Source organism: Gopherus flavomarginatus, chromosome 8, assembly GCF_025201925.1.
Source record: "Gopherus flavomarginatus isolate rGopFla2 chromosome 8, rGopFla2.mat.asm, whole genome shotgun sequence".
Lineage (NCBI taxonomy): Eukaryota > Metazoa > Chordata > Testudines > Testudinidae > Gopherus > Gopherus flavomarginatus.
This window is the reverse complement of record NC_066624.1, coordinates 54,671,517-54,689,989: the sequence shown is the minus strand read 5'-3', so window position 1 is coordinate 54,689,989 and position 18,473 is coordinate 54,671,517. Positions and strand designations below refer to the sequence as shown.

Genomic DNA, 18,473 nt, shown 5'->3' with positions numbered 1-18,473 from the left:
TGTGTGGAGTTTGTTACAGGATTGAGGTCTCTACAGGGATAACACACAGCAAGGAGGTTTGGGGGGCTGTGAAGAATACTACAAAGGCTGGGGGTGGGGAAGAGGGAAGTGACATGCTGCTTGAATTCTTATCTAAGTGTGTGATCTGGAGGCTTGCGTGTGTATGTATTTTAATAAGATAAATGGGTAAGAGTAATGGACCTCTAACAACTGACTGGCTGACTGCTAGCCAATGTGTTCATGGATTTTTCTCTGTTTCAGGGCTTCACATTATCTACAGTCTGGATGAAGTCAATTTCATACAAAACATTGTGTTTTACATCGAAGCAGCGTATAAAACTGCAGTGAGTAGCCCTTCCAAAAGCAGGCGTTGGCTTACTAAACAAGTTGTTGCTGGTTTTCCTGCATCTGTTGCTGGCTAGCGAGGTGGTGTGGCCTCTGGGGCATGTGTGTTGCAGGAGTTGGTTTGCACTGTGTGGGACCATAGGCATAGTGTGAAAAGCTTACTGGTCTTTTCCTAGTCCTGGTGTGACATGCCTGTGCTGCTACGATGCATGGAACTTACTGCTGGAGCTGGTCAGACAGCAAAAGGAAACATATATTGAGCAGCTTTTTGTTGTCACAGCAGCACTAGGGAGCTCAGCCTCTCCATGCCAGCGCATTGGGGCTGGAAGAGCTGCTGTCTCTGTATGTCAGGGACATTAGCACCAGAGGAACCTTTCAGCTGCTAGTGGCTCTGTGCAGGGATGCTGTGCTCCACTCCCTCCTTCTGACCCTGCTTAAGGCATGATCCATGTGGGCCAAAGGAGAATCGCTGTTGGTGTGATAGTTCCTGTGACACAGCAGCAGAGTTCTCATCACACCCACTAAAGGAAAGGATTTAAGTAGAAAACATTTCAGAATAAATTGTTTGCTAGCAGTAACAAAACCCCTGATATTACTTCACAGAACAATGGTTGTTAGGATACAGTCAGATTTTTCTTTCAAGCATCCTGCATGGAAAGTAAGCCCAACCCTGAGTGTCTGCCCCCTTGAGCCTTCACTAATGTAACCCAAATGCACATTCCTATCCTCCAGCTATTTTTGAATGTGCATTTTTGCCTGTTACCCTGGTAGGTTTACTAGCACTCAAGTGCTTGTCTAATTTTTCTTTAAACTTCATACATTTTGCCAGCATCAGTTGAGGATTTTGAAATGTTTTTCACCCATTTTTGGCTGGAGAGTGAAATGATTGAAATGTAAGTCTTCCTTTGCCCAATGGCTAGGGGCACTGGCGTGTGAGTCAGGAGTCCTGTGTCTGGTTCTACTGCCGATGTTACTGAATGACTTTGGGCATGTTGCTGTTTTTTCTGTGCCTCAGTTTCCCCACTTGTAAAATAGGGTTGTTATGTGGCTTCACCACTCTGATATCTATAGGTAGATAGTCCTAGTAAGTGCTTGTTTCAGATTTAGGATATGGTCACTTTAAAAATAATAAAATCGGTCGTCTTCTAGTTCCTGTAGAAATCAGATTTAATTGTCATTCCTCACAAGGGTGGCTGTGGCAGGCAGCACAGCAACCTCCAGCCATGGTGGTTTTTTTGTTTGTTTGTTTTTTTAATGGACAAAATTCACATTTGAACAAGACCAAAGACTGAAAACTAGAGTTGAGACCAGCTGCCTGTCCCTGTTAGAGGAAGGATGGCCTAGTGGTTAGGCAGTAGCCTAGGACTTGGGAGACCTAGGTTCAATTCCCTGCTCTGTCACGGACTCCCTGTGTAGCCTTAACTACTTACTGTTTGGGCCTTAGTTCCATCTGTATAATGAAGTAACAGCTATGCCCTGACTCCCAGGGTGAGAGAAGGAGGATAAAATCTTTAAAGATGAAGCACTTTGAGATCTAGTGATGAAAATCACTATGTAAGAGATAGGGACTATTTTATAGAGGTGTTTTTAGATGTCTGGGACCCTGCAGAATTCTTCTCTCTGCCTTGTGTGACTGTGGTATACAGAGATTTATTAATTCCATACTATTTAGTGTGGACCAAGTAGATTTTTTTCTACTCTCAAGCTGGTCTGTGACTCTGCCATGTGAGGTGCCAGGGCATTCCCTTGTGCAGTGACTCCCTGATGTGATCTAGATGCTAACTGTGCTGTGTCACTGCTGTTTCACTTGCTGCACTGATATGTTGATGTTGATTCATGGCAGGACTTCGGGATATGGGAACGTGGAGACAAGACAAACCAAGGAATCACGGAGCTAAACGTGAGCTCAATCGGCATGGCTAAGGTAAGTCTGACGAAGGCACTGGGAGGACATCTGGTGACCTTCAGCAGTTCGTCACCCAAGATGGATTTTGGAGGAGGATGAAATATAACTCCTCCCAGGGTATATTGACAAGCTATGCTCTCTAGCCTGTTTGATGCAGCTACTCATTGCTTGTGAGAGGGGGAGCATAAAACATCCACCAGTAGCAGCACCCAAGTTGTTAGCCAGGCTTGGCAGCTACTAAATAGCAGCTATTCATGAGTACCCAAGTCTCAAGAAAGAGTTAAACCCATCTCCAGTTGAGGTGTGTGTAGGCTCATCTCTGTTTGCCGTGTATAAGGTGAGATATGGCTCTTTCCCTGTGTTATCCTAGCTTATTGCTCTTTGCAAATTTGTCAGGCCAAGATCATTAGATTAGCAAGGAGAGGTCCTTTGAACAGCAGGTTAGTTTATCAGACCTGCTCTACGCTGTGGAGGAGGGGAGATTGATCTAAGTTATGCAACTTCATTGCTGAAGTCAATGTACTTAGACAACTTATCATGGTGTCTGCACTGTGGTGAGTCGAATGATGCTGCTCCCCTGTCGAATCCTCTCATGCAGGTGGAGTACAGGAGTTGAGGGGAGAGCGCTCGGGGGTCGAGTTATCGCGTCTAGTCTAGACATGATAAATCAACCCCCATGGGATTGATTGCTGCCTGCTGATCCAGCCGGTAGTGTAGACATACCCATAGACAGAAAGCACCTCTGTCTATTCAAGCTGGCGTATATAAGTCTCTGTCGTAGCCCATCAGTCTCGCTGAAGGGTCTGCACTAGAACCTCTTCATGCTTGGCCAGAGTTTCCTCTCCTTGTATTATCTTGGTTAATTCATCTTAAATCTTTCCCCAGATGTTTTAAAGAGGAAAGGGTTTCCAAGATTTGATCTCTCTCTGGCATGGGACTGGAGGATCCTCTGTTTGCAATAGTGGCGATAGCGTATGTGCTCTGTAGCCCCAAGACTGCCAAGCCTGGGGGCAGGGCAGCTCAGCAGGTTCTACTCCTGCAGTGGGATTTTTTTTTGTGTGACCTTGAGCAAGCTGTTGTCTTTCTGTGCCTCAGTTTCCCTACCTGCAAAATGGGGTTCTCATGTTTTGTAAAGCTGCCTATTCAAGGGCACCCTGACTGCAGTCAGGTGATGAACAGGTTGTAGGCTAGTGTAACTGCTGTAAAATTGTCCTTTAAAGTCAAGTGGTGGAGCCCCTAGCTTTCTGGCTACTGTTATTTCAAAATACCCTCTGCTTCTGGAGTCTCTTGGGTGAGATCCTAAGAGATAGGGCCTGGGGTAATGGGGTGTGTGTGTCGGGGGGGTGGGAGGGACAGAGATGGAGTTCCACAGTCCAAGCCCAGATCCAGCTCCTGGCTCTCCTGTGGTAACCTCTCAAATCTTGTCTTTATGTTCCTTACACTGGTAGAGGTTGGGGCCTGGGCTGGGAGGAATGCTCAGGTTTCGGAATCTGTAGCTGTCATACTAGAGCTACCGTGTGGTGCTGCAGCCTCAGCAACTGTCTTCACGTGCTCTGTTCTCTGCCTGGCTTCCTCCCCACCATCCCTGGTCACAGGCAGCCCTTGAAGCCCTGGATGAACTCGATCTCTTTGGTGCCAAAGGAGGCCCTCAGTCAGTGATCCATGTTCTGACGGATGAGGTGCAGCATTGCCAGGTACGAGTGCTGCTCTGAGGGTCCAGCAACTAGTGCTTCCTCCTGCCAGTCCAGCAGCCTGGAGTCTTGCTCTTCTTCTACAGAGAGGAAGAGCTGTCTGACTTCTTTACTCCTCCGAGTTTAGAGAAGTTTGATCCTAGACCATGTTGCTCTTGTCTCAGCTGACTGCAGTTGCTTGATGGGAGGGAGATGTGCCTTAGGGCACAGCCCTGCACTGGCAGGGGTGGAGTAAATGATCCAATAAGTGTCTCATTCCAGTGATTCATCTCCATCCTGTAGGATCCCTCCAACTTGGTGCTCTGCTGAGGCAGAATGTTTATGCTGTAGGAGGCAGTAGCTCATGGCATGTGGCTCCTTCAGGAGTGTTGGTGTGGGGGTGGCAAAAATCAAGTTGGCAGGGGTGCAACGAGGGGGGATGCAGTCCTTCCCTTGGCCCTTGACCAGAGGTGGGTGGCGTAATGGTAGATCCCCTTCCCTGCAAGCAGGACAGATGGGCTGCCAGGCCAAATATGAGTGGTTGGCATAGCAGCCTGGCTCACGGGGTCACCACACCACTCAAATCTGGCCCATTTTGGTTGCTTCTCCCCACCCCCTCCACATTGCTGCACTCCTTTCCAGCACCATTGGGCTCTCCCAGGTCACAGCCCTTTATAAATTACAAATGGTTCCAGTCCAAGCACCCCGAACTCTCTTAGAGTTTGGATCTGAGCCTCCTGGCCCAGGCCCAACTTTTGAATAACCCTAGCTCTTCCCTCTGCCCAGAACTGCCCTGCAATTCCCATGGCACACCCCACTGCCATAACATGATAATGCTGTGGGCCGTGGAAGCACTGACCCCCATTGCCTCGGCACTATTAAATGTGCAGAGACCAGTGTTTGATATCAGTGTTTCTCCTTCTTCCTAGTCTATTCTCCATTCCATGCTGCCAAGGGCTTCGACTTCCAAGGAAATTGATGCCAGCCTCCTCTCAGTCATCTCGTACCCCGCCTTTGCCGTGGAGGACAGTGAGCTAGTGGAGATAACGAAGCAAGAAATCATTACAAAGCTTCAGGTAAGCATCTCTCTAGGCTGCTTTTGACCCTTTCAAGGAGAGCTGTCCAGAACTGCGCGTCCTACTAATCTTCAGTGTCACAGGTAATAGCTGCCAGGGCTCTACCCCAACAGAGAAATCACAAACACCTCTGTCAAGGCTGATTTTCCCCCCTCTGGCACTTCGAGTGCAGAAGGTGGGGCCCACAAGAATTTTAAAAATTAATACCTGTCACTCCAGACTTGTATTAAACTCCAAAGTTTACAGCTTTTCTCCGACCTTGGCTTGGTAAACGCTGCCACCACCCAAATGCAAACCCCTTGGAACCCAGGAAAGTGCACTTGGGAATTCCTTCCTATGGGTTACCCTCAAGCCCTTTTACCACCCCTCCAGGGAAGAGCTGAGAAAGAAAACAAAGGAAATTAGCTGTTGACCTCTGCTAATTAAACATGCACAAACCTCTTAGGGACACAAAAATCCAGTCCTGTTCTTAAAAAAGGTAAATTTTATTAAACCCAAAAAGAAAGGAAATACATTTGGAACTTAGGCTTTTTGCTAGATCTTAAAAGAAACAATTAAAAGAATTAAGCATCAAGATAGCTCTCTTGAGGTTCAGCTTAAAGGTTACAAGTAAAACAAAAGCATCTGGGGTTAGCACAGAGGAGTCCACAAGCCAATAAGAAATAACCCTAATCACATCTTTCTAGACATTCCCTAATTTACTTACATATCTGAGGCTTCAGATAAGTAGGTTCGAGGTATGAATTGATCTATGATCATACCTGGCTTAAAGCTGCATACAGCATTGCTGCTCTGTATCTCTGCTCTCTCTGAGAACCACAACACACAGAGAAAGGGAAGTCTTTAAAACTGAGAAAAAAGTTCTAGCCTCCCATTGGCTCTTTTGATCAGGTGCCCACTCCTTTTCCTTTACCTGGGCGACTTTGTTGACCCTTTACAGGTAAAGCAAGAAGAGAACAGTCACCAAGAGGGACTTGATAGCTAACCGCCTGGTTGGGTGTCCATAAAGGGGAGCTATCCTCCCTTCATTTATCACAACCTCCCTGAGACCTGTCCCTTCTCCTAGGACCTACAGGTCGTTGAGCTCTGCTACTGTAGCCTGGCCAGCTAGCCAGTGGAGGTGCTGTAAGGGATGTAATCTCAACCCCATACTGACACACAAACCGAAGTGAGCCACCTTGGCTGGTGTACAGCTAATAGAGGAGTGTCGCAGGGTTCTTCCCCACTTTGAACTTTAGCGTCCAAAAAGTGGGGACCTGCATGATCACTTCTAAGCTTAATTTCTAGCTTAGATCTGGTACGCTGCCACTAGCCAAAAATATGGTGTTTGGCACACTTCCTGTTCCCCCAAAACCTTCCCTGGGGAACCCAAGACCCAAACCCCTTGGGTCTTAAAAGAAGGAGAAATTAACCATCCCCCCCTTCTCCCCCCCCCCCCCCGACTTTCCCCTCCCTGGGTTGCCTTGGAAAGCTATACAGATCCAAACGCCTTGAATCTTAAAACAAAGAGGAATTAACCATTCCCTTCCTTTTTCCCCTGACCAATCCCTGGTGAGTTTAGACTCAAACCCTTGATTCCAAAACAAGGAAAAATCAATCAGGTTCTTAAAAAGAAAGCTTTTAATTAAAGAAAGAATAAGTAAAAATTTATCTCTGTAAAATCAGGATGGAAAATGTTTACAGGGTATTCAGACTCATATAGACTAGAGGGACTTCCCTCCCTGCCCCCCCCAGCCTGAGATTCAAAGTTACAGCAAACAGAGGTGAAAATCCTTCCAGCAAAAAGAAAAACATTCACAAGTTGAAAGAAAACAAACATAAGACTAATCCGCCTTTCCTGGCTACTTACAAGTTTGAAACATGAAAGACTGATTCAGAAAGATTTGGAGAGTCTGGTTGTACGTCTGGTCCCTCTTTGTCCCAAGAGCGAACAACGAACAAAACAAACAACACAAACAAAGACTTCCCTCCACCAATATTTGAAAGTATCTTGTCCCCCCATTAGTCCTCTGGTTAGGTGTCAGCCGGTTTACTGAGCTTCTTAACCCCTTACAGGTAAAAGAGACATTAACCCTTAACTATCTGTTTATGACAAATCCCAACCCCATACTGACACACAAACCGAAGTGAGCCACCTTGGCTGGTGTACAGCTGATAAAAGAGGACAATGAAAGGGGGTGAGATAGGTGAGAAAGAGGGCCTGAAAGCCATGGCGGGCTGTATGTTGGGTGGCTGTTCTTTAGTGACACTCTAACTCTGCTGTACAGTAACTGCTCACTTAAAGTCTTCCTGGTTAATGTTGTTTCTTTCTTATGTTGCTGATCAATTAGAGAACATGCTCATTTAAAGTTGTGCAATGCTCCCTTATAACGTCGTTGTTTGGCAGCCACCTGCTTTGTCCACTGCTTGCAGAAAGAGCAGCCTGTTGAATCTAGCTGGTGGGGGCTTGGAACCAGGGTGGACTGGCAACCCCCTATCAGACTCCTGCTCCCCTAAGTTCCCAGTGTGGCAGCTGCCTAGCAGGCTATCAGTTGCCTGGCAGTTCAGCTGTCCCTCCCCCCACTGCTGGCTGCTGCTCTTGGGAGCCTCCTGATGGCTGTGTGGGGGGATGGGGGAGGGAGAAGGGTGATAATGTCAGGGTGTCCCCATCCCCCCGCTCCTGCCCCCTGCTTAACCCATCTTCAGAGAGCTGGGGCGGCATGGGGATGATGGACATGACAGGCTCAGGACAGGGAGGAGCTTGCTGGCAGCAGCTGCTATCTCAACTTGCTGATCTACTTAAAAGGGCAGTGTACTTATGTCATGGTATATTTCCCCAATCTGAACCTTAGGGTCCAAATGTTGGGGTACCAGCATGAATTCCTCTAAGCTTAATTACCAGCTTAGATCTGATAAGCTGCCACCAATCAGGAATTCCAGTGCCTGATACACTCTGGTCCCCCCCAAACCCTTCCCTGGGGACCCCCAAGACCCAGATTCCTTGAGTCTCACAACAAAGGGGAATAAACCATTTCCCTTCCCCCTCCTTCCCTCCAGGTGTTCCCTCCCTGGGCTCGTGGAGAGAGATACAGATTCAAGCTCGGTGAATCTAAACAAAGGGATTCCCCCTTCTCCTTCCTTCCTCCCAGATCTTTCCCGCCCTGGGTACACTAGGAGATCACCGTGATTCAAACTTCTTGAATCACCACACAGAGAAGAGTGATACCTTCCCCCCCTCCTCTTTTCCCTTCACCCAGAGGCAATCCAGATTCAAACTCCGTGAATCTAAAACAAAGAGGAAATTCACTTTTCCCTTCTCCCCCCTGCTCTCTTTCCCTTCTCCCCACCAATTCCCTGGTGTACACAGACTCAGTTCCTTTGAGCCTTAACTAGAAGAAAAAAAAATCAGACAGGTCTTAAACTTTTACCTCTTTTCTTTCTTTTTATTAAAAGCTTTGCTTTATCTCTGCAATTTAGATGGTAAAAAGTTACAGGGTCTGTCAGCTTATAGAAACTAGAAAGAAGCCTCCCCCCCCAGCAAGATACAATTTAAAATACTTCCAGCAAACTACACATTTGCAAATACAGAAACAATAAAAAGACTATAACCGCCTTTCTTACTAAATTACTCACTATTCTGAATATATAAGAGACTGTAGGAGGGAGATTGGCAAGCAACCTGGTTGCACGTCCAGTCTCTTCCAGGACCCAGAGAGAACAAAGCAAAACCCAAAAAATGCAAGCAAAGGCTTCCTTCCACCGAGATTTGAAAGTATCTTGTTTCCTGATTGGTCCCCTGGTCATGTGTTTGGTTTCCTGTTTGTTAACCCTTTACAGGTAAATGAGACATGAACCTTTAACTATCTGTTTATGACAACTTAGAGTTGGGTCTGTGTACTTAAAGGGGCAATGCATGCGCTCTCTCAGACACAGGGTGTATGTCTGTGTGTGTGTGTGTGTGCGTCTCTCTCTCTGCCATGTTATCTCCCCTCCCTCCATTCCTGCTGCCTTGTAGACTGTGAGGCTACATTGTTGTTAATGTGTTAACCCTTGAGGGCTCAGCGGAGTACTAGTTTATCATTTAGCAGTAAGGCATTCCCTGGGAAATATTCCACCCTCTGACTCCACCACCTCAACTGAGCTTCACAGTCATTGCTGTGTACAGTATTAAATTGTTTGTTTAAAACTTATAGTGTGTATGTGTGTATAAATAAAAAATACAGCCTTTTGTCTGACAAAAAAAAAAAATTAGGTCTGCAACCTAACACCCCCACCCCTCCCCCATTTACATTAATTCTTATGGGGAAATTGGATTTGTTTAACATTGTTTTGCTTAAAGTAGCACGTTTCAGGAACATAACTCCTTGCTTAAAGTTATAGTTACTGTAACTGCATTGTATCCAGCAATGAGGAATGGATCCTTGTCCCAAAGTGAATTTCCCTTTCTCTTCCAGGGGCGTTATGGCTGCTGCCGGTTTCTCCGAGATGGGTACAGGACCCCTAGAGAGGTGTGTATTATGGGGTTTGCTGGCTGGATTTTCCTTTGCTTTGCACCAGGCAGCTGCCTGATTGATGGGGTGGTGGGGGCAGGGCGTGTCTTGAGTTTCTTTTACTACACTTAAAACATCAGCCCTGAGATGGTTTAGGTTAAAGGAAGTCTGTCTAAGACTGTCTGGCACAGGAGGGGATGATGGAGGGGCCCTTTAATTCAGGAATCACTAAAGCTTCCACGTAGTAACACAGCCAAGAGAGCCAGCATGCAGTCGCCAATGGAGCAGCAGTGTTGGGTCACAGAGGGAACCCTGGCGACTGAGGGCTACGGAAGGAGAGGAGGAGTGTTTGCTGTTCAGTGCTGCTAGGGGATGATATCTATCCACCCTGGTGCTGAGGCCTGCTGTGGGGATGGGGCATGTTTCCTGGGTTATTGTCTCTAGGGGAGGTAGAGGGGACCTGCCATCTCTTGAGAAAGTCCTGCATAGTCAGGGCCTTTGGCCCCCTCCCAATCCTCCTCCTGCTCTGCTCTGCTTGGGCAAGATTAGCAGCACTTGGACAGCGACCAGCACCGAGCTCCATACTGATCTGCGTCTGTGAGACCCTTGCCCCTGGGAAATACAACCTTCCAGGCGGGGGAGAGTTGCTCGGGAGAAGCTCATTTCCTCCTCTTCCTCTCTAGCACTCCCATTCTGCCATCACACAGCTGAATGCCTGTAAAAGATGGAACCCTGCTCCTCCCCATCCTTGGGGTTTCTGTAGGACCCGCCTCCTCCCTGCTGGACTTCTGCTTTGAAGCTGTGTACATTTGTAACAATTACATAACAGATGCTGTGGGTAAACTATGTACAACTCCACTATACTCCCTGTTCCTGCATCTCAGCTTAACTCTGCCAAAGCCAGACCAGAGATGTCTCTTCTGGGCCTTGTGGGAACACATTATACAGAGTGAGGCTCACAACTATTGTATGCAAAACCTTGAGCTTTGGTGTTAATGACAGCTACCAGTCAGCTGCCAGGAGAGGGAATCCTGTGGTTTCTAAGTAAATATCTTAATACACACATTACAAACAGTATTTGGAATACTTACACATTTTAAACAGAAGATATTGGGTAGCAAATCTACTGGTATTCCTTGCACTGACTTTCACCACTCTGCTGCTGTCATGTGTATTTCACGGTGAGTGCTACACTTTTTAGCAGGCACGTTCCCTACTGATCTTAAAATGTAGTCTGTGTCACCTGGATTCCTCCCAGCTTGAGAAGAAAGCGTTTCATAGCTTTGTCAGGAAAATAGCAGTCTGGGAATCCTTTCAGCTAGCAGCATTCTAGCCCTTGGGTTAATAATGATGTAAACTGTAGTAATAGATATGTAATAGCAATTTATATGGCTATGACCGAAGTATTGACTGGTCTCAGTTTCTGGGGAGATCGGAAAGCTGTAGCCTGTATCCAAAATGATATGTTGGGATCAGCGTGTAAAATCACGTGCTGCCCTATGAACCTGGGTTATGCAGTCATGCATGATGGGCAGCTACCCCCTGCCTTTGGATGCAGTTCCCAGAGCTGGAGCAGTTCATGGCCAGATGGTCACCATGTGAGCACTCAGCTGCCGAAGCAGTCAGGAGAGGATGGCTCAGAAGGGAGAGGGTGTCGGGTCACTGGGCCAGGACAAGCCTCCAGCTGTAGCTTTGCGTGACTTGATCCAACGTATCTCTGGACAGGACCCAAATCGCCTCTATTACGAGCCTGCTGAGCTGAAGCTCTTTGAGAACATTGAGTGCGAGTGGCCTTTGTTCTGGACCTATTTCATTATCGACGGGATCTTCAGCGGCAATGTAGAACAGGTAAGATGTGGGATGGAGAGGGCACTCGGGTTGGGGAGGGGAGCCTGGCTTTATGGGGAAAAATAAGCTAATTGTTTTCCTGTCAAACACAGTCCCCTGGGTGCCTTTGTCAGTCTCTCTGTCTCCTTCGCTCCAGGTGCACCCTGCTTTGTTATCCTGGGGTCTCAGAACTGCTGGGATGCCTTTGTGTTCATTACTGTAGTGCCTAGGAGCCCAGTCATGGGCCAGGTCCCCCATTATGCTCAGCCCCATACAAACCGAGTAGAAAGACAGCCCCTGCGCCCAGTGGTTTACAAGGGAATAAACACACTGAACTGCTGGCATGGCAGCTGGGGGAGCGGGGCCAGGCTCTGCGCTCCCCTGTGTGCGTAGAGTGAGCACATTGGTTCTGCATGTTGCTATTTAACACTTACATGTGCATTCCTAATCCCAGTTGCTCCCGTGGGGGTGGGGAGGTCTGGGGCTAAATTCCCTGTAAGCCACATGGTCATGTAGCAACCTATTAAGTGCTGCACAGGCGCTCGGGGAACCCACCTGGCCGGGACCTGCCTCAGCCAGGGGAGGGGCACCTTGGACCCAGACCTGGGGAGGAGAGAGGTATCCACTGTGGGGAGTCTCTCTCTCCCCTCCCCCTCCCTTTCCCCTCTGCAGCCCTGGGGCAGCCTTCCCCTTGGCCCCATCCCAGAGCCCACACCCACTCCCCCCAACCTTCTCTCCAAGCCCTGAGCCTCTCATCCCTGGCCCCACCCCGGAGCCCTCACACCACTGCACCCCAACCCTCTGCCTCAGCTGTGAGCCCCCTCCCACACTCTGAACCTCTCGGCCCTACCCCACCACATGAATTTTGTTATGCAGCAATATGGAGGTGATGTGTCTGGGAGCTCTGCCCTTGGGGATGTTGTGTTGGGAGCTGATTTCCTGTGGTGCTTCTCCCTCAGGTCCAGGAGTACAGGGAGGCCCTTGAAGGTGTGCTCATCAAGGGGAAGAACGGAGTTCGCCTGGTGCCGGAGCTGTACAGCGTCCCTCCCAATAAGGTAGCAGGGCAGCCTCCATCTTGAGTACTTCCCTAACGGCAGGCTGTGGCATGACACACCTGCCTCCATTTCCCCTTCACAGTCTGTGTCTCAGCAGCAAATTCAAACCCTTTTATTCATGTGAAGAGCCACAGTCTGCAGATCCCTCATGGTAAAAGGCAGCTTCTCCCTAAACCCCAGAGTAAAACACGGTCGCAGGACAGCAGCTCTTCAGTCCCATTCAGAGGTCACCCACCAGAGTCATTAACCGTGATGTGATTGGAATAACAGAGACTTGGTGGGATAACTCACATGACTGGAGTACTGTTGTGGATGGATATAAACTGTTCAGGAAGGACAGGCAGGGCAGAAAAGGTGGGGGAGTTGCATTGTATGTAAGAGAGCAGTATGACTGCTCAGAGCTCCGGTATGAAACTGCAGAAAAACCTGAGTGTCTGTGGATTAAGTTTAGAAGTGTAAGCAACAAGGGTGATGTCGTGGTGGGAGTCTGCTATAGACCACCAAACCAGGGGGATGAGGCTTTCTTTTGGCAACTAGCAGAAGTTACTGGATCACAGGCCCTGGTTCTCATGGAAGACTTCAATCACCCTGATATCTGCTGGGAGAGCAATAGAGCAGTGCACAGACAATCCAGGAAGTCTTTGAAAGTGTAGGGGACAATTTCCTGGTGCAAGTGCTGGAGGAACCAACTAGGGGCAGAGCTCTTCTAGACCTGCTGCTCACAAACTGGGAAGAGTTAATAGGGGAAGCAAAAGTGAATGGGAACCTGGGAGGCAGTGACCATGAGATGGTCGAGTTCAGGATCCTGACACAAGGAAGAAAGGATAGCAGCAGAGTACGGACCCTGGATTTCAGAAAAGCAGATTTTGACTCCCTCAGGGAACTGATGGGCAGGATCCCCTGGGAAAATAACATGAGGGGGAAAGGAGTCCAAGAGAGCTGGCTGTATTATAAAGAATGCTTATTGAAGTTGCAGGAAAAAACCATCCCGACGTATAGCAAGAATGGTAAATATGGCAGGCGACGAGCTTGGCTTAACAATGAAATCCTTGCTGATCATAAACACAAAAAAGAAGCTTTCAAGAAGTGGAAGATTGGACAAATGACCAGGGAGGAGTATAAAAATATTGCTCAGGCATGCAGGAGTGAAATCAAGAAGGCCAAATCACACTTGGAATTGTAGCTAGCAAGAGATGTTAAGAGTAACAAGAAGGGTTTCTTCAGGTATGTGTTAACAACAAGAAGAAAGTCAAGGAAAGTGTGGGCCCCTTACTGTATGAGGGAGGCAGCCTAGTGACAGAGGATGTGGAAAAAGCGAACAAGGTCAGCTCCCAGACTGCTGCACTGGGCAGCACAGTATGGGGAGAAGGCGACTAGCCCTCTGTGGAGAAAGAAGTGGTTCGGGACTATTTAGAAAAACTGGACTAGTACAAGTCCATGGGGCTGGATGCACTGCATCCGAAGGTGCTAAAGGAGTTGGCGGATGTGATTGCAGAGCCATTGGCCATTCTCTTTGAAAACTCATGGCGAACGGGGGAGGTCCCAGATGACTGGAAAAAGGCTAATGTAGTGCCCATCTTTAAAAAAGGGAAGGAGGATGATCTGGGGAACTACGGACTAGTCAGTCTCTCCTCAGTCCCTGAAAAAATCATGGAGCAGGTCCTCAAGGAATCAATTCTGAAGCACTTAGAGGAGAGGAAAGTGATCAGGAACAGTCAGCATGGATTCACCAAGGGCAGGTCATGCCTGACTAACCTAATTGCCTTCTATGAGGAGATAACTGGCTCTGTGGATGAGGGGAAAGCAGTGGACGTGTTATTCCTTGACTTTAGCAAAGCTTTTGATATGGTCTTCCACAGTATTCTTGCCAGCAAGTTAAAGAAGTGTATAGGCTGGATGAATGGACTATAAGGTGGATAGAAAGCTGGCTAGGTTGTCGGGCTCAACGGGTAGTGATCAATGGCTCCATGTCTAGTTGGCAGCCGGTTTTAAGCGGAGTGCCCCAAGGGTTGGTCCTGGGGCCTGTTTTGTTCAATATCTTCATTAATGATCTCTGGAGGATGTCGTGGACTGCACTCTCAGCAAATTTGCAGATGACACTAAACTTGGAGGAGTGGTTGATACGCTGGAGGGTAGGAATAGGATACAGAGAGACCTAGACAAATTAGAGGACTGGGCCAAAAGAAATCTGATGAGGATCAGCAAGGACAAGTGCAGAGTCCTGCACTTAGGACGGAAGAATCCCATTCACTGTTACAGACTAGGGACCGAATGGTTAGGAAGCAGTTCTGCAGAAAAGGACGTAGGGGTTACAGTGGACGAGAAGCTGGATATGAATCTACAGTGTACCCTTGTTGCCAAGAAAGCTAACGGCATTTTGGGCTTTATACGTAGGGGCATTGCCAGCAGATCGAGGAACATGATCATTCCCCTCTGTTGGACATTGGTGAGGCCTCATCTGGAGTACTGTGTCCAGTTTTGGGCCCCACACTACAAGAAGGATGTGGAAAAATTGGAAAGAGTCCAGAGGAGGGCAATAAAAATGATTAGGGGGCTGGAGCACATGACTTCTGAGTAGAGGCTGAGGGAACTGGGATTGTTTATTCTTTAGAAGAGAAGAAGGTGGGGAGGAGGTGGGGATTTGATAGCTGCTTTCAACTACCTGAAAGGTGGTTCCAAAGAGGATGGATCTAGACTGTTCTTAGTGGTACCTGATGACAGAACAAGGAGTAATGGTGTCAAGTTGCAGTGGGGGAGATTTAGGTTGGATATTAGGAAAAACTTTTTCACTAGGAGGGTGGTGAAGCACTGGAATGATTTACCTAGGGAGATGGTGGAATCTCCTTCCTTAGAAGTTTCTAAAGTCAGGCTTGACAAAGCCCTGGCTGGGATGATTTAGTTGGGAATTGGTCCTGCGTTGAGCAGGGAGTTGGACTAATGACCTCCTGAGGTCCCTTCCAACCCTGATATTTTATGATTCTATGAACCGCTCAGTTCCATTCCTCTGTCCCAGGGACCCACTCTCCAGGCCTCCCGCTGAGAGTTCTCAGACCTGCTGCTCTCCCATTAGCCATGAAACATTGCTCTCCCTTGAAGCCTTGGGGCTCAGCCTTCTCCTGTAGCCCCAAGTCAGGTCTCCTGTGACAGAGGCTCCTCTGCCCTAGGGCTCCTCACCTGTGTACCCCATCCTGCTCCAGGGAAGCTCCCTCCAGGGCCAACCCTGTGCTGCTGGGCTCCTCCCACAGCCCTCCCTCCCCTCGGTCTTCTGCTAAAGTGTGCCCTACAGTGTTTGTCTCCTAGGCCTCCCAACCTGTGAGGCCTCCTCTGCTCTTGGGATCCACCCTCAAGAATCAACGCCTTGCTTCTAGGCCCAGCTTGCACTGACTAAGCTGACTCTGCCACAAGCTCTTTGGCCCCTTGGTAGGGTCCTCCAGCTCTAGCCAGTGCTCCTGACAGTTTTCTTATGGTGGGTCTCCTGCAGTTCTTTCCCTCAGACAACTCCCTGCTCCTTCTTCCTGTTGCCTGGCCTCAGGCAGCTCCCACTTGCCCAGTCTTGTCTCCATCTCAGAGAGATGGAGACAAGACTGGGCAAGTGTATGTGGCCCAGGTGCCTTCTCTTAAGCCTCATTGGGCAGCAGCTGCCCTGTCACAGTCACTGGGCCCGGCTCCCTCTTAAATGAGCCAGTGGGTGACAGGGCTGCACTTTATGCCCAGGGCCCAGGCTCTTGCTTGAAGCATTAGAGGTAACAGAAGTCAAAAGGGATCCAGTCTCCCTTCCCCTGCCTCATGTTCTTGCTGCCACCCCATAGATGCTCCCTCTACCAGTGCCCGAAGCTGGGAGGGGCAGTGATGACAGCTCTTATCCAAGACACCTGTGCATCACTGTCCACCTGCCTGGCCAGGGGTAAAGTGGAGTGAAGCTGGGCACCCCTGCTGGATTCTCAGAACAGCTGGGCCTGATCCCTGCAGGACTCCCCCTGCTGACTTTCCCCTCCCCCTTCTGCATGAGCTGGGTGGGGTGAGCATGGCTTGCTGGGTCTCGTCTCCAGTGTGCTCCATTCCTGGTCAGGACTAAGACTGGGCATTGCTGTGACCCCTGCCCTGTGGGTTGAGGGGATGTCCATCACGCCAGTTCTCTGGGTTAATGCTGCCCCCTTACCAACCGGTGTGTGGGGGTGGGCAGGGGCTGTGTGCTCCCTTCCCTCTGAGGTCAGAACAGCTGGCTCCAACACCCCCTGACCTCAGGCCTGCTCTCCTCAGGATGGAGTGGGTACATCTGCGCTGCAGCTGAGCGCGAATCTGTCTACCTGAGCTGGCAGGCTTGCCCCCAGCTGCAGTGTGGATGCAGCTAGCATGTCCAGCCAGGAAGCACAATGCCATCTATCTCCATGCCCTTCAGCTCATTGCAGCACTCACCGTGCACGCGCCGCTTGTTCCAATGGGTGTTGCTTGCTGTTGAGGCACCTGCCCTTCCAGGCAGTGCTTTAGTGGTGTTCTAAGCTCTGCTGGCTGCACTTTGCCCCCCCTCTGTCAGTCTCTAGGTCTGTCTGCCTGACCCCAATGAACCAAATGTCTGAAAGCAGCCAAGGAGGAAGGGGCATGCAGGGGCAGCTATGATCTCCTGGGGGTGGGTACTTTTAAAATGTGTCAATTGCCTTTAAAGTCAGCATCCAGCTGCCAAGAGTGAGAGGACGTCACAGCCATGCTGGGGATCCTCTGATAGCCTAAGAACTCTGCTACACTAAATCAGGAAGATCCATGGGAATGCTGCTACAATGTTGTGTGGAAACTCTAGCTGCTTCCAAGAGATTTGCATTGGGAGGCCCTGAATGTTGGTATTGGCCTCCCCTAGCTAACTGGGAGGAGGGTACGGAGTCTCCCATCAGGGCATGGGAGGGGAAGCTTGCCTTGATAACACCCCACCCCAATAAGAGAGGAGCCCCCAGGTATGTGATGACAGTTCTAAAGAAACGTTCCCTGCTGGGCAGTGGGTTGGTGCCTTGCAACATCTTCTAGGCTGTAGCCACTGTCGGCTGCCCAATCTCACACTTTTTTTTTTTTTTTTCCTTCCAGGTGGATGAGGAGTATGTGAATCCCCACACTGTTGACCGAGTCCCTATGGGCAAGCTGCCCCACATGTGGGGCCAGTCTCTGTACATCCTGGGGTGCCTGATGGCAGAGGTGAGATCACACCTGTCACTCTGGCCTGTCGGTTAGTCCAAACTTAGCAGCTCTAGTTGCTGAGGTATTTGTCTGCTCAGGAGTCAGTCTTCATTCCTGTTGCTTTAAACATTGAGTTGCTGAGCACTCTTGCCTCCACCATGGTCAGTGGGAACTGGGCGAACTTAGCACCAGGCCCGGAAGATCTTTAAATTTGCAAGAATTGTCCATAACTTCATGGAATATGTGGTGGTTCTTCAAGTGCTTGCTCATATCCGTTCCAGTTAGGTGTGTGCATGCCGCGTGCACGTTCGTCAGAAGATTTTTACCCTAGCAACACTCGGTGGGTCGGCTGGGCTCCCCCTAGAGTGGCACCACCATGGCGCCGGATTTATACCCCTGCCAACCCATCCGCCCCTCAGTTACTTCATACCACCCGTGTTGGTCGTTGGAACAGTGGAGTGCGGTTTTACTGACCTTCACCTCCCTAGCTACTCATAGTTCTCTAGTTATTTTGTTGTGTATATAGTTTATAGTTCATTTTTATTGTTCATAGTTAGTGTATAGTTAAGAGGGGTTCGGGGATTAGCCCCTTCCCCATACCCGGTGCCGGGGCCTATGCCTGGTTCACGGGTTTCAAACCTTGCTCGGCCTGTCATAAGCCGATGCTGACAGGAGATCCACACGACTCCTGCCTTAAGTGCCTCGGGGAATCTCACCTGACAGATAAGTGTCGCATTTGCAAGGCTTTTAAGCTGAGAACAAAAAAGGAGCGGTACTTTCCGCTAAGCAGCTCCTCATGGAGGCGGCTCTTACCCCTCCGCCTTAGGCACCGAGCACTGGTCAATCGGCGAGCAGAAGCACCTCCTCGGCACCAGACCGCGCCGGTACTGCAAAGGCCTCTCGGCACCAGCCGTCGCCGGCACCGAAGTCGACTCGGCACCGCTTCCTCTCCCCGAGGTCAA

The 18,473-nt window shown here is 49.2% G+C and overlaps 1 protein-coding gene across 3 annotated transcripts in view; it reads left to right on the top strand.

The window, feature by feature from the left end:
* Window positions 1-18,473, top strand: part of PHKA1 (phosphorylase kinase regulatory subunit alpha 1) — a 93,533-nt gene that overhangs the window by 13,741 nt on the left and 61,319 nt on the right. For all 3 annotated transcript variants that reach the window (XM_050965363.1, XM_050965364.1, XM_050965362.1), the window contains exons 5-12: window positions 262-344; window positions 2,189-2,269; window positions 3,847-3,945; window positions 4,851-4,997; window positions 9,431-9,484; window positions 11,192-11,314; window positions 12,253-12,348; window positions 17,422-17,529. In XM_050965363.1, the coding sequence (XP_050821320.1) occupies window positions 262-344; window positions 2,189-2,269; window positions 3,847-3,945; window positions 4,851-4,997; window positions 9,431-9,484; window positions 11,192-11,314; window positions 12,253-12,348; window positions 17,422-17,529 (791 nt within the window). The remainder of the gene's footprint in view (window positions 1-261; window positions 345-2,188; window positions 2,270-3,846; window positions 3,946-4,850; window positions 4,998-9,430; window positions 9,485-11,191; window positions 11,315-12,252; window positions 12,349-17,421; window positions 17,530-18,473) is intronic.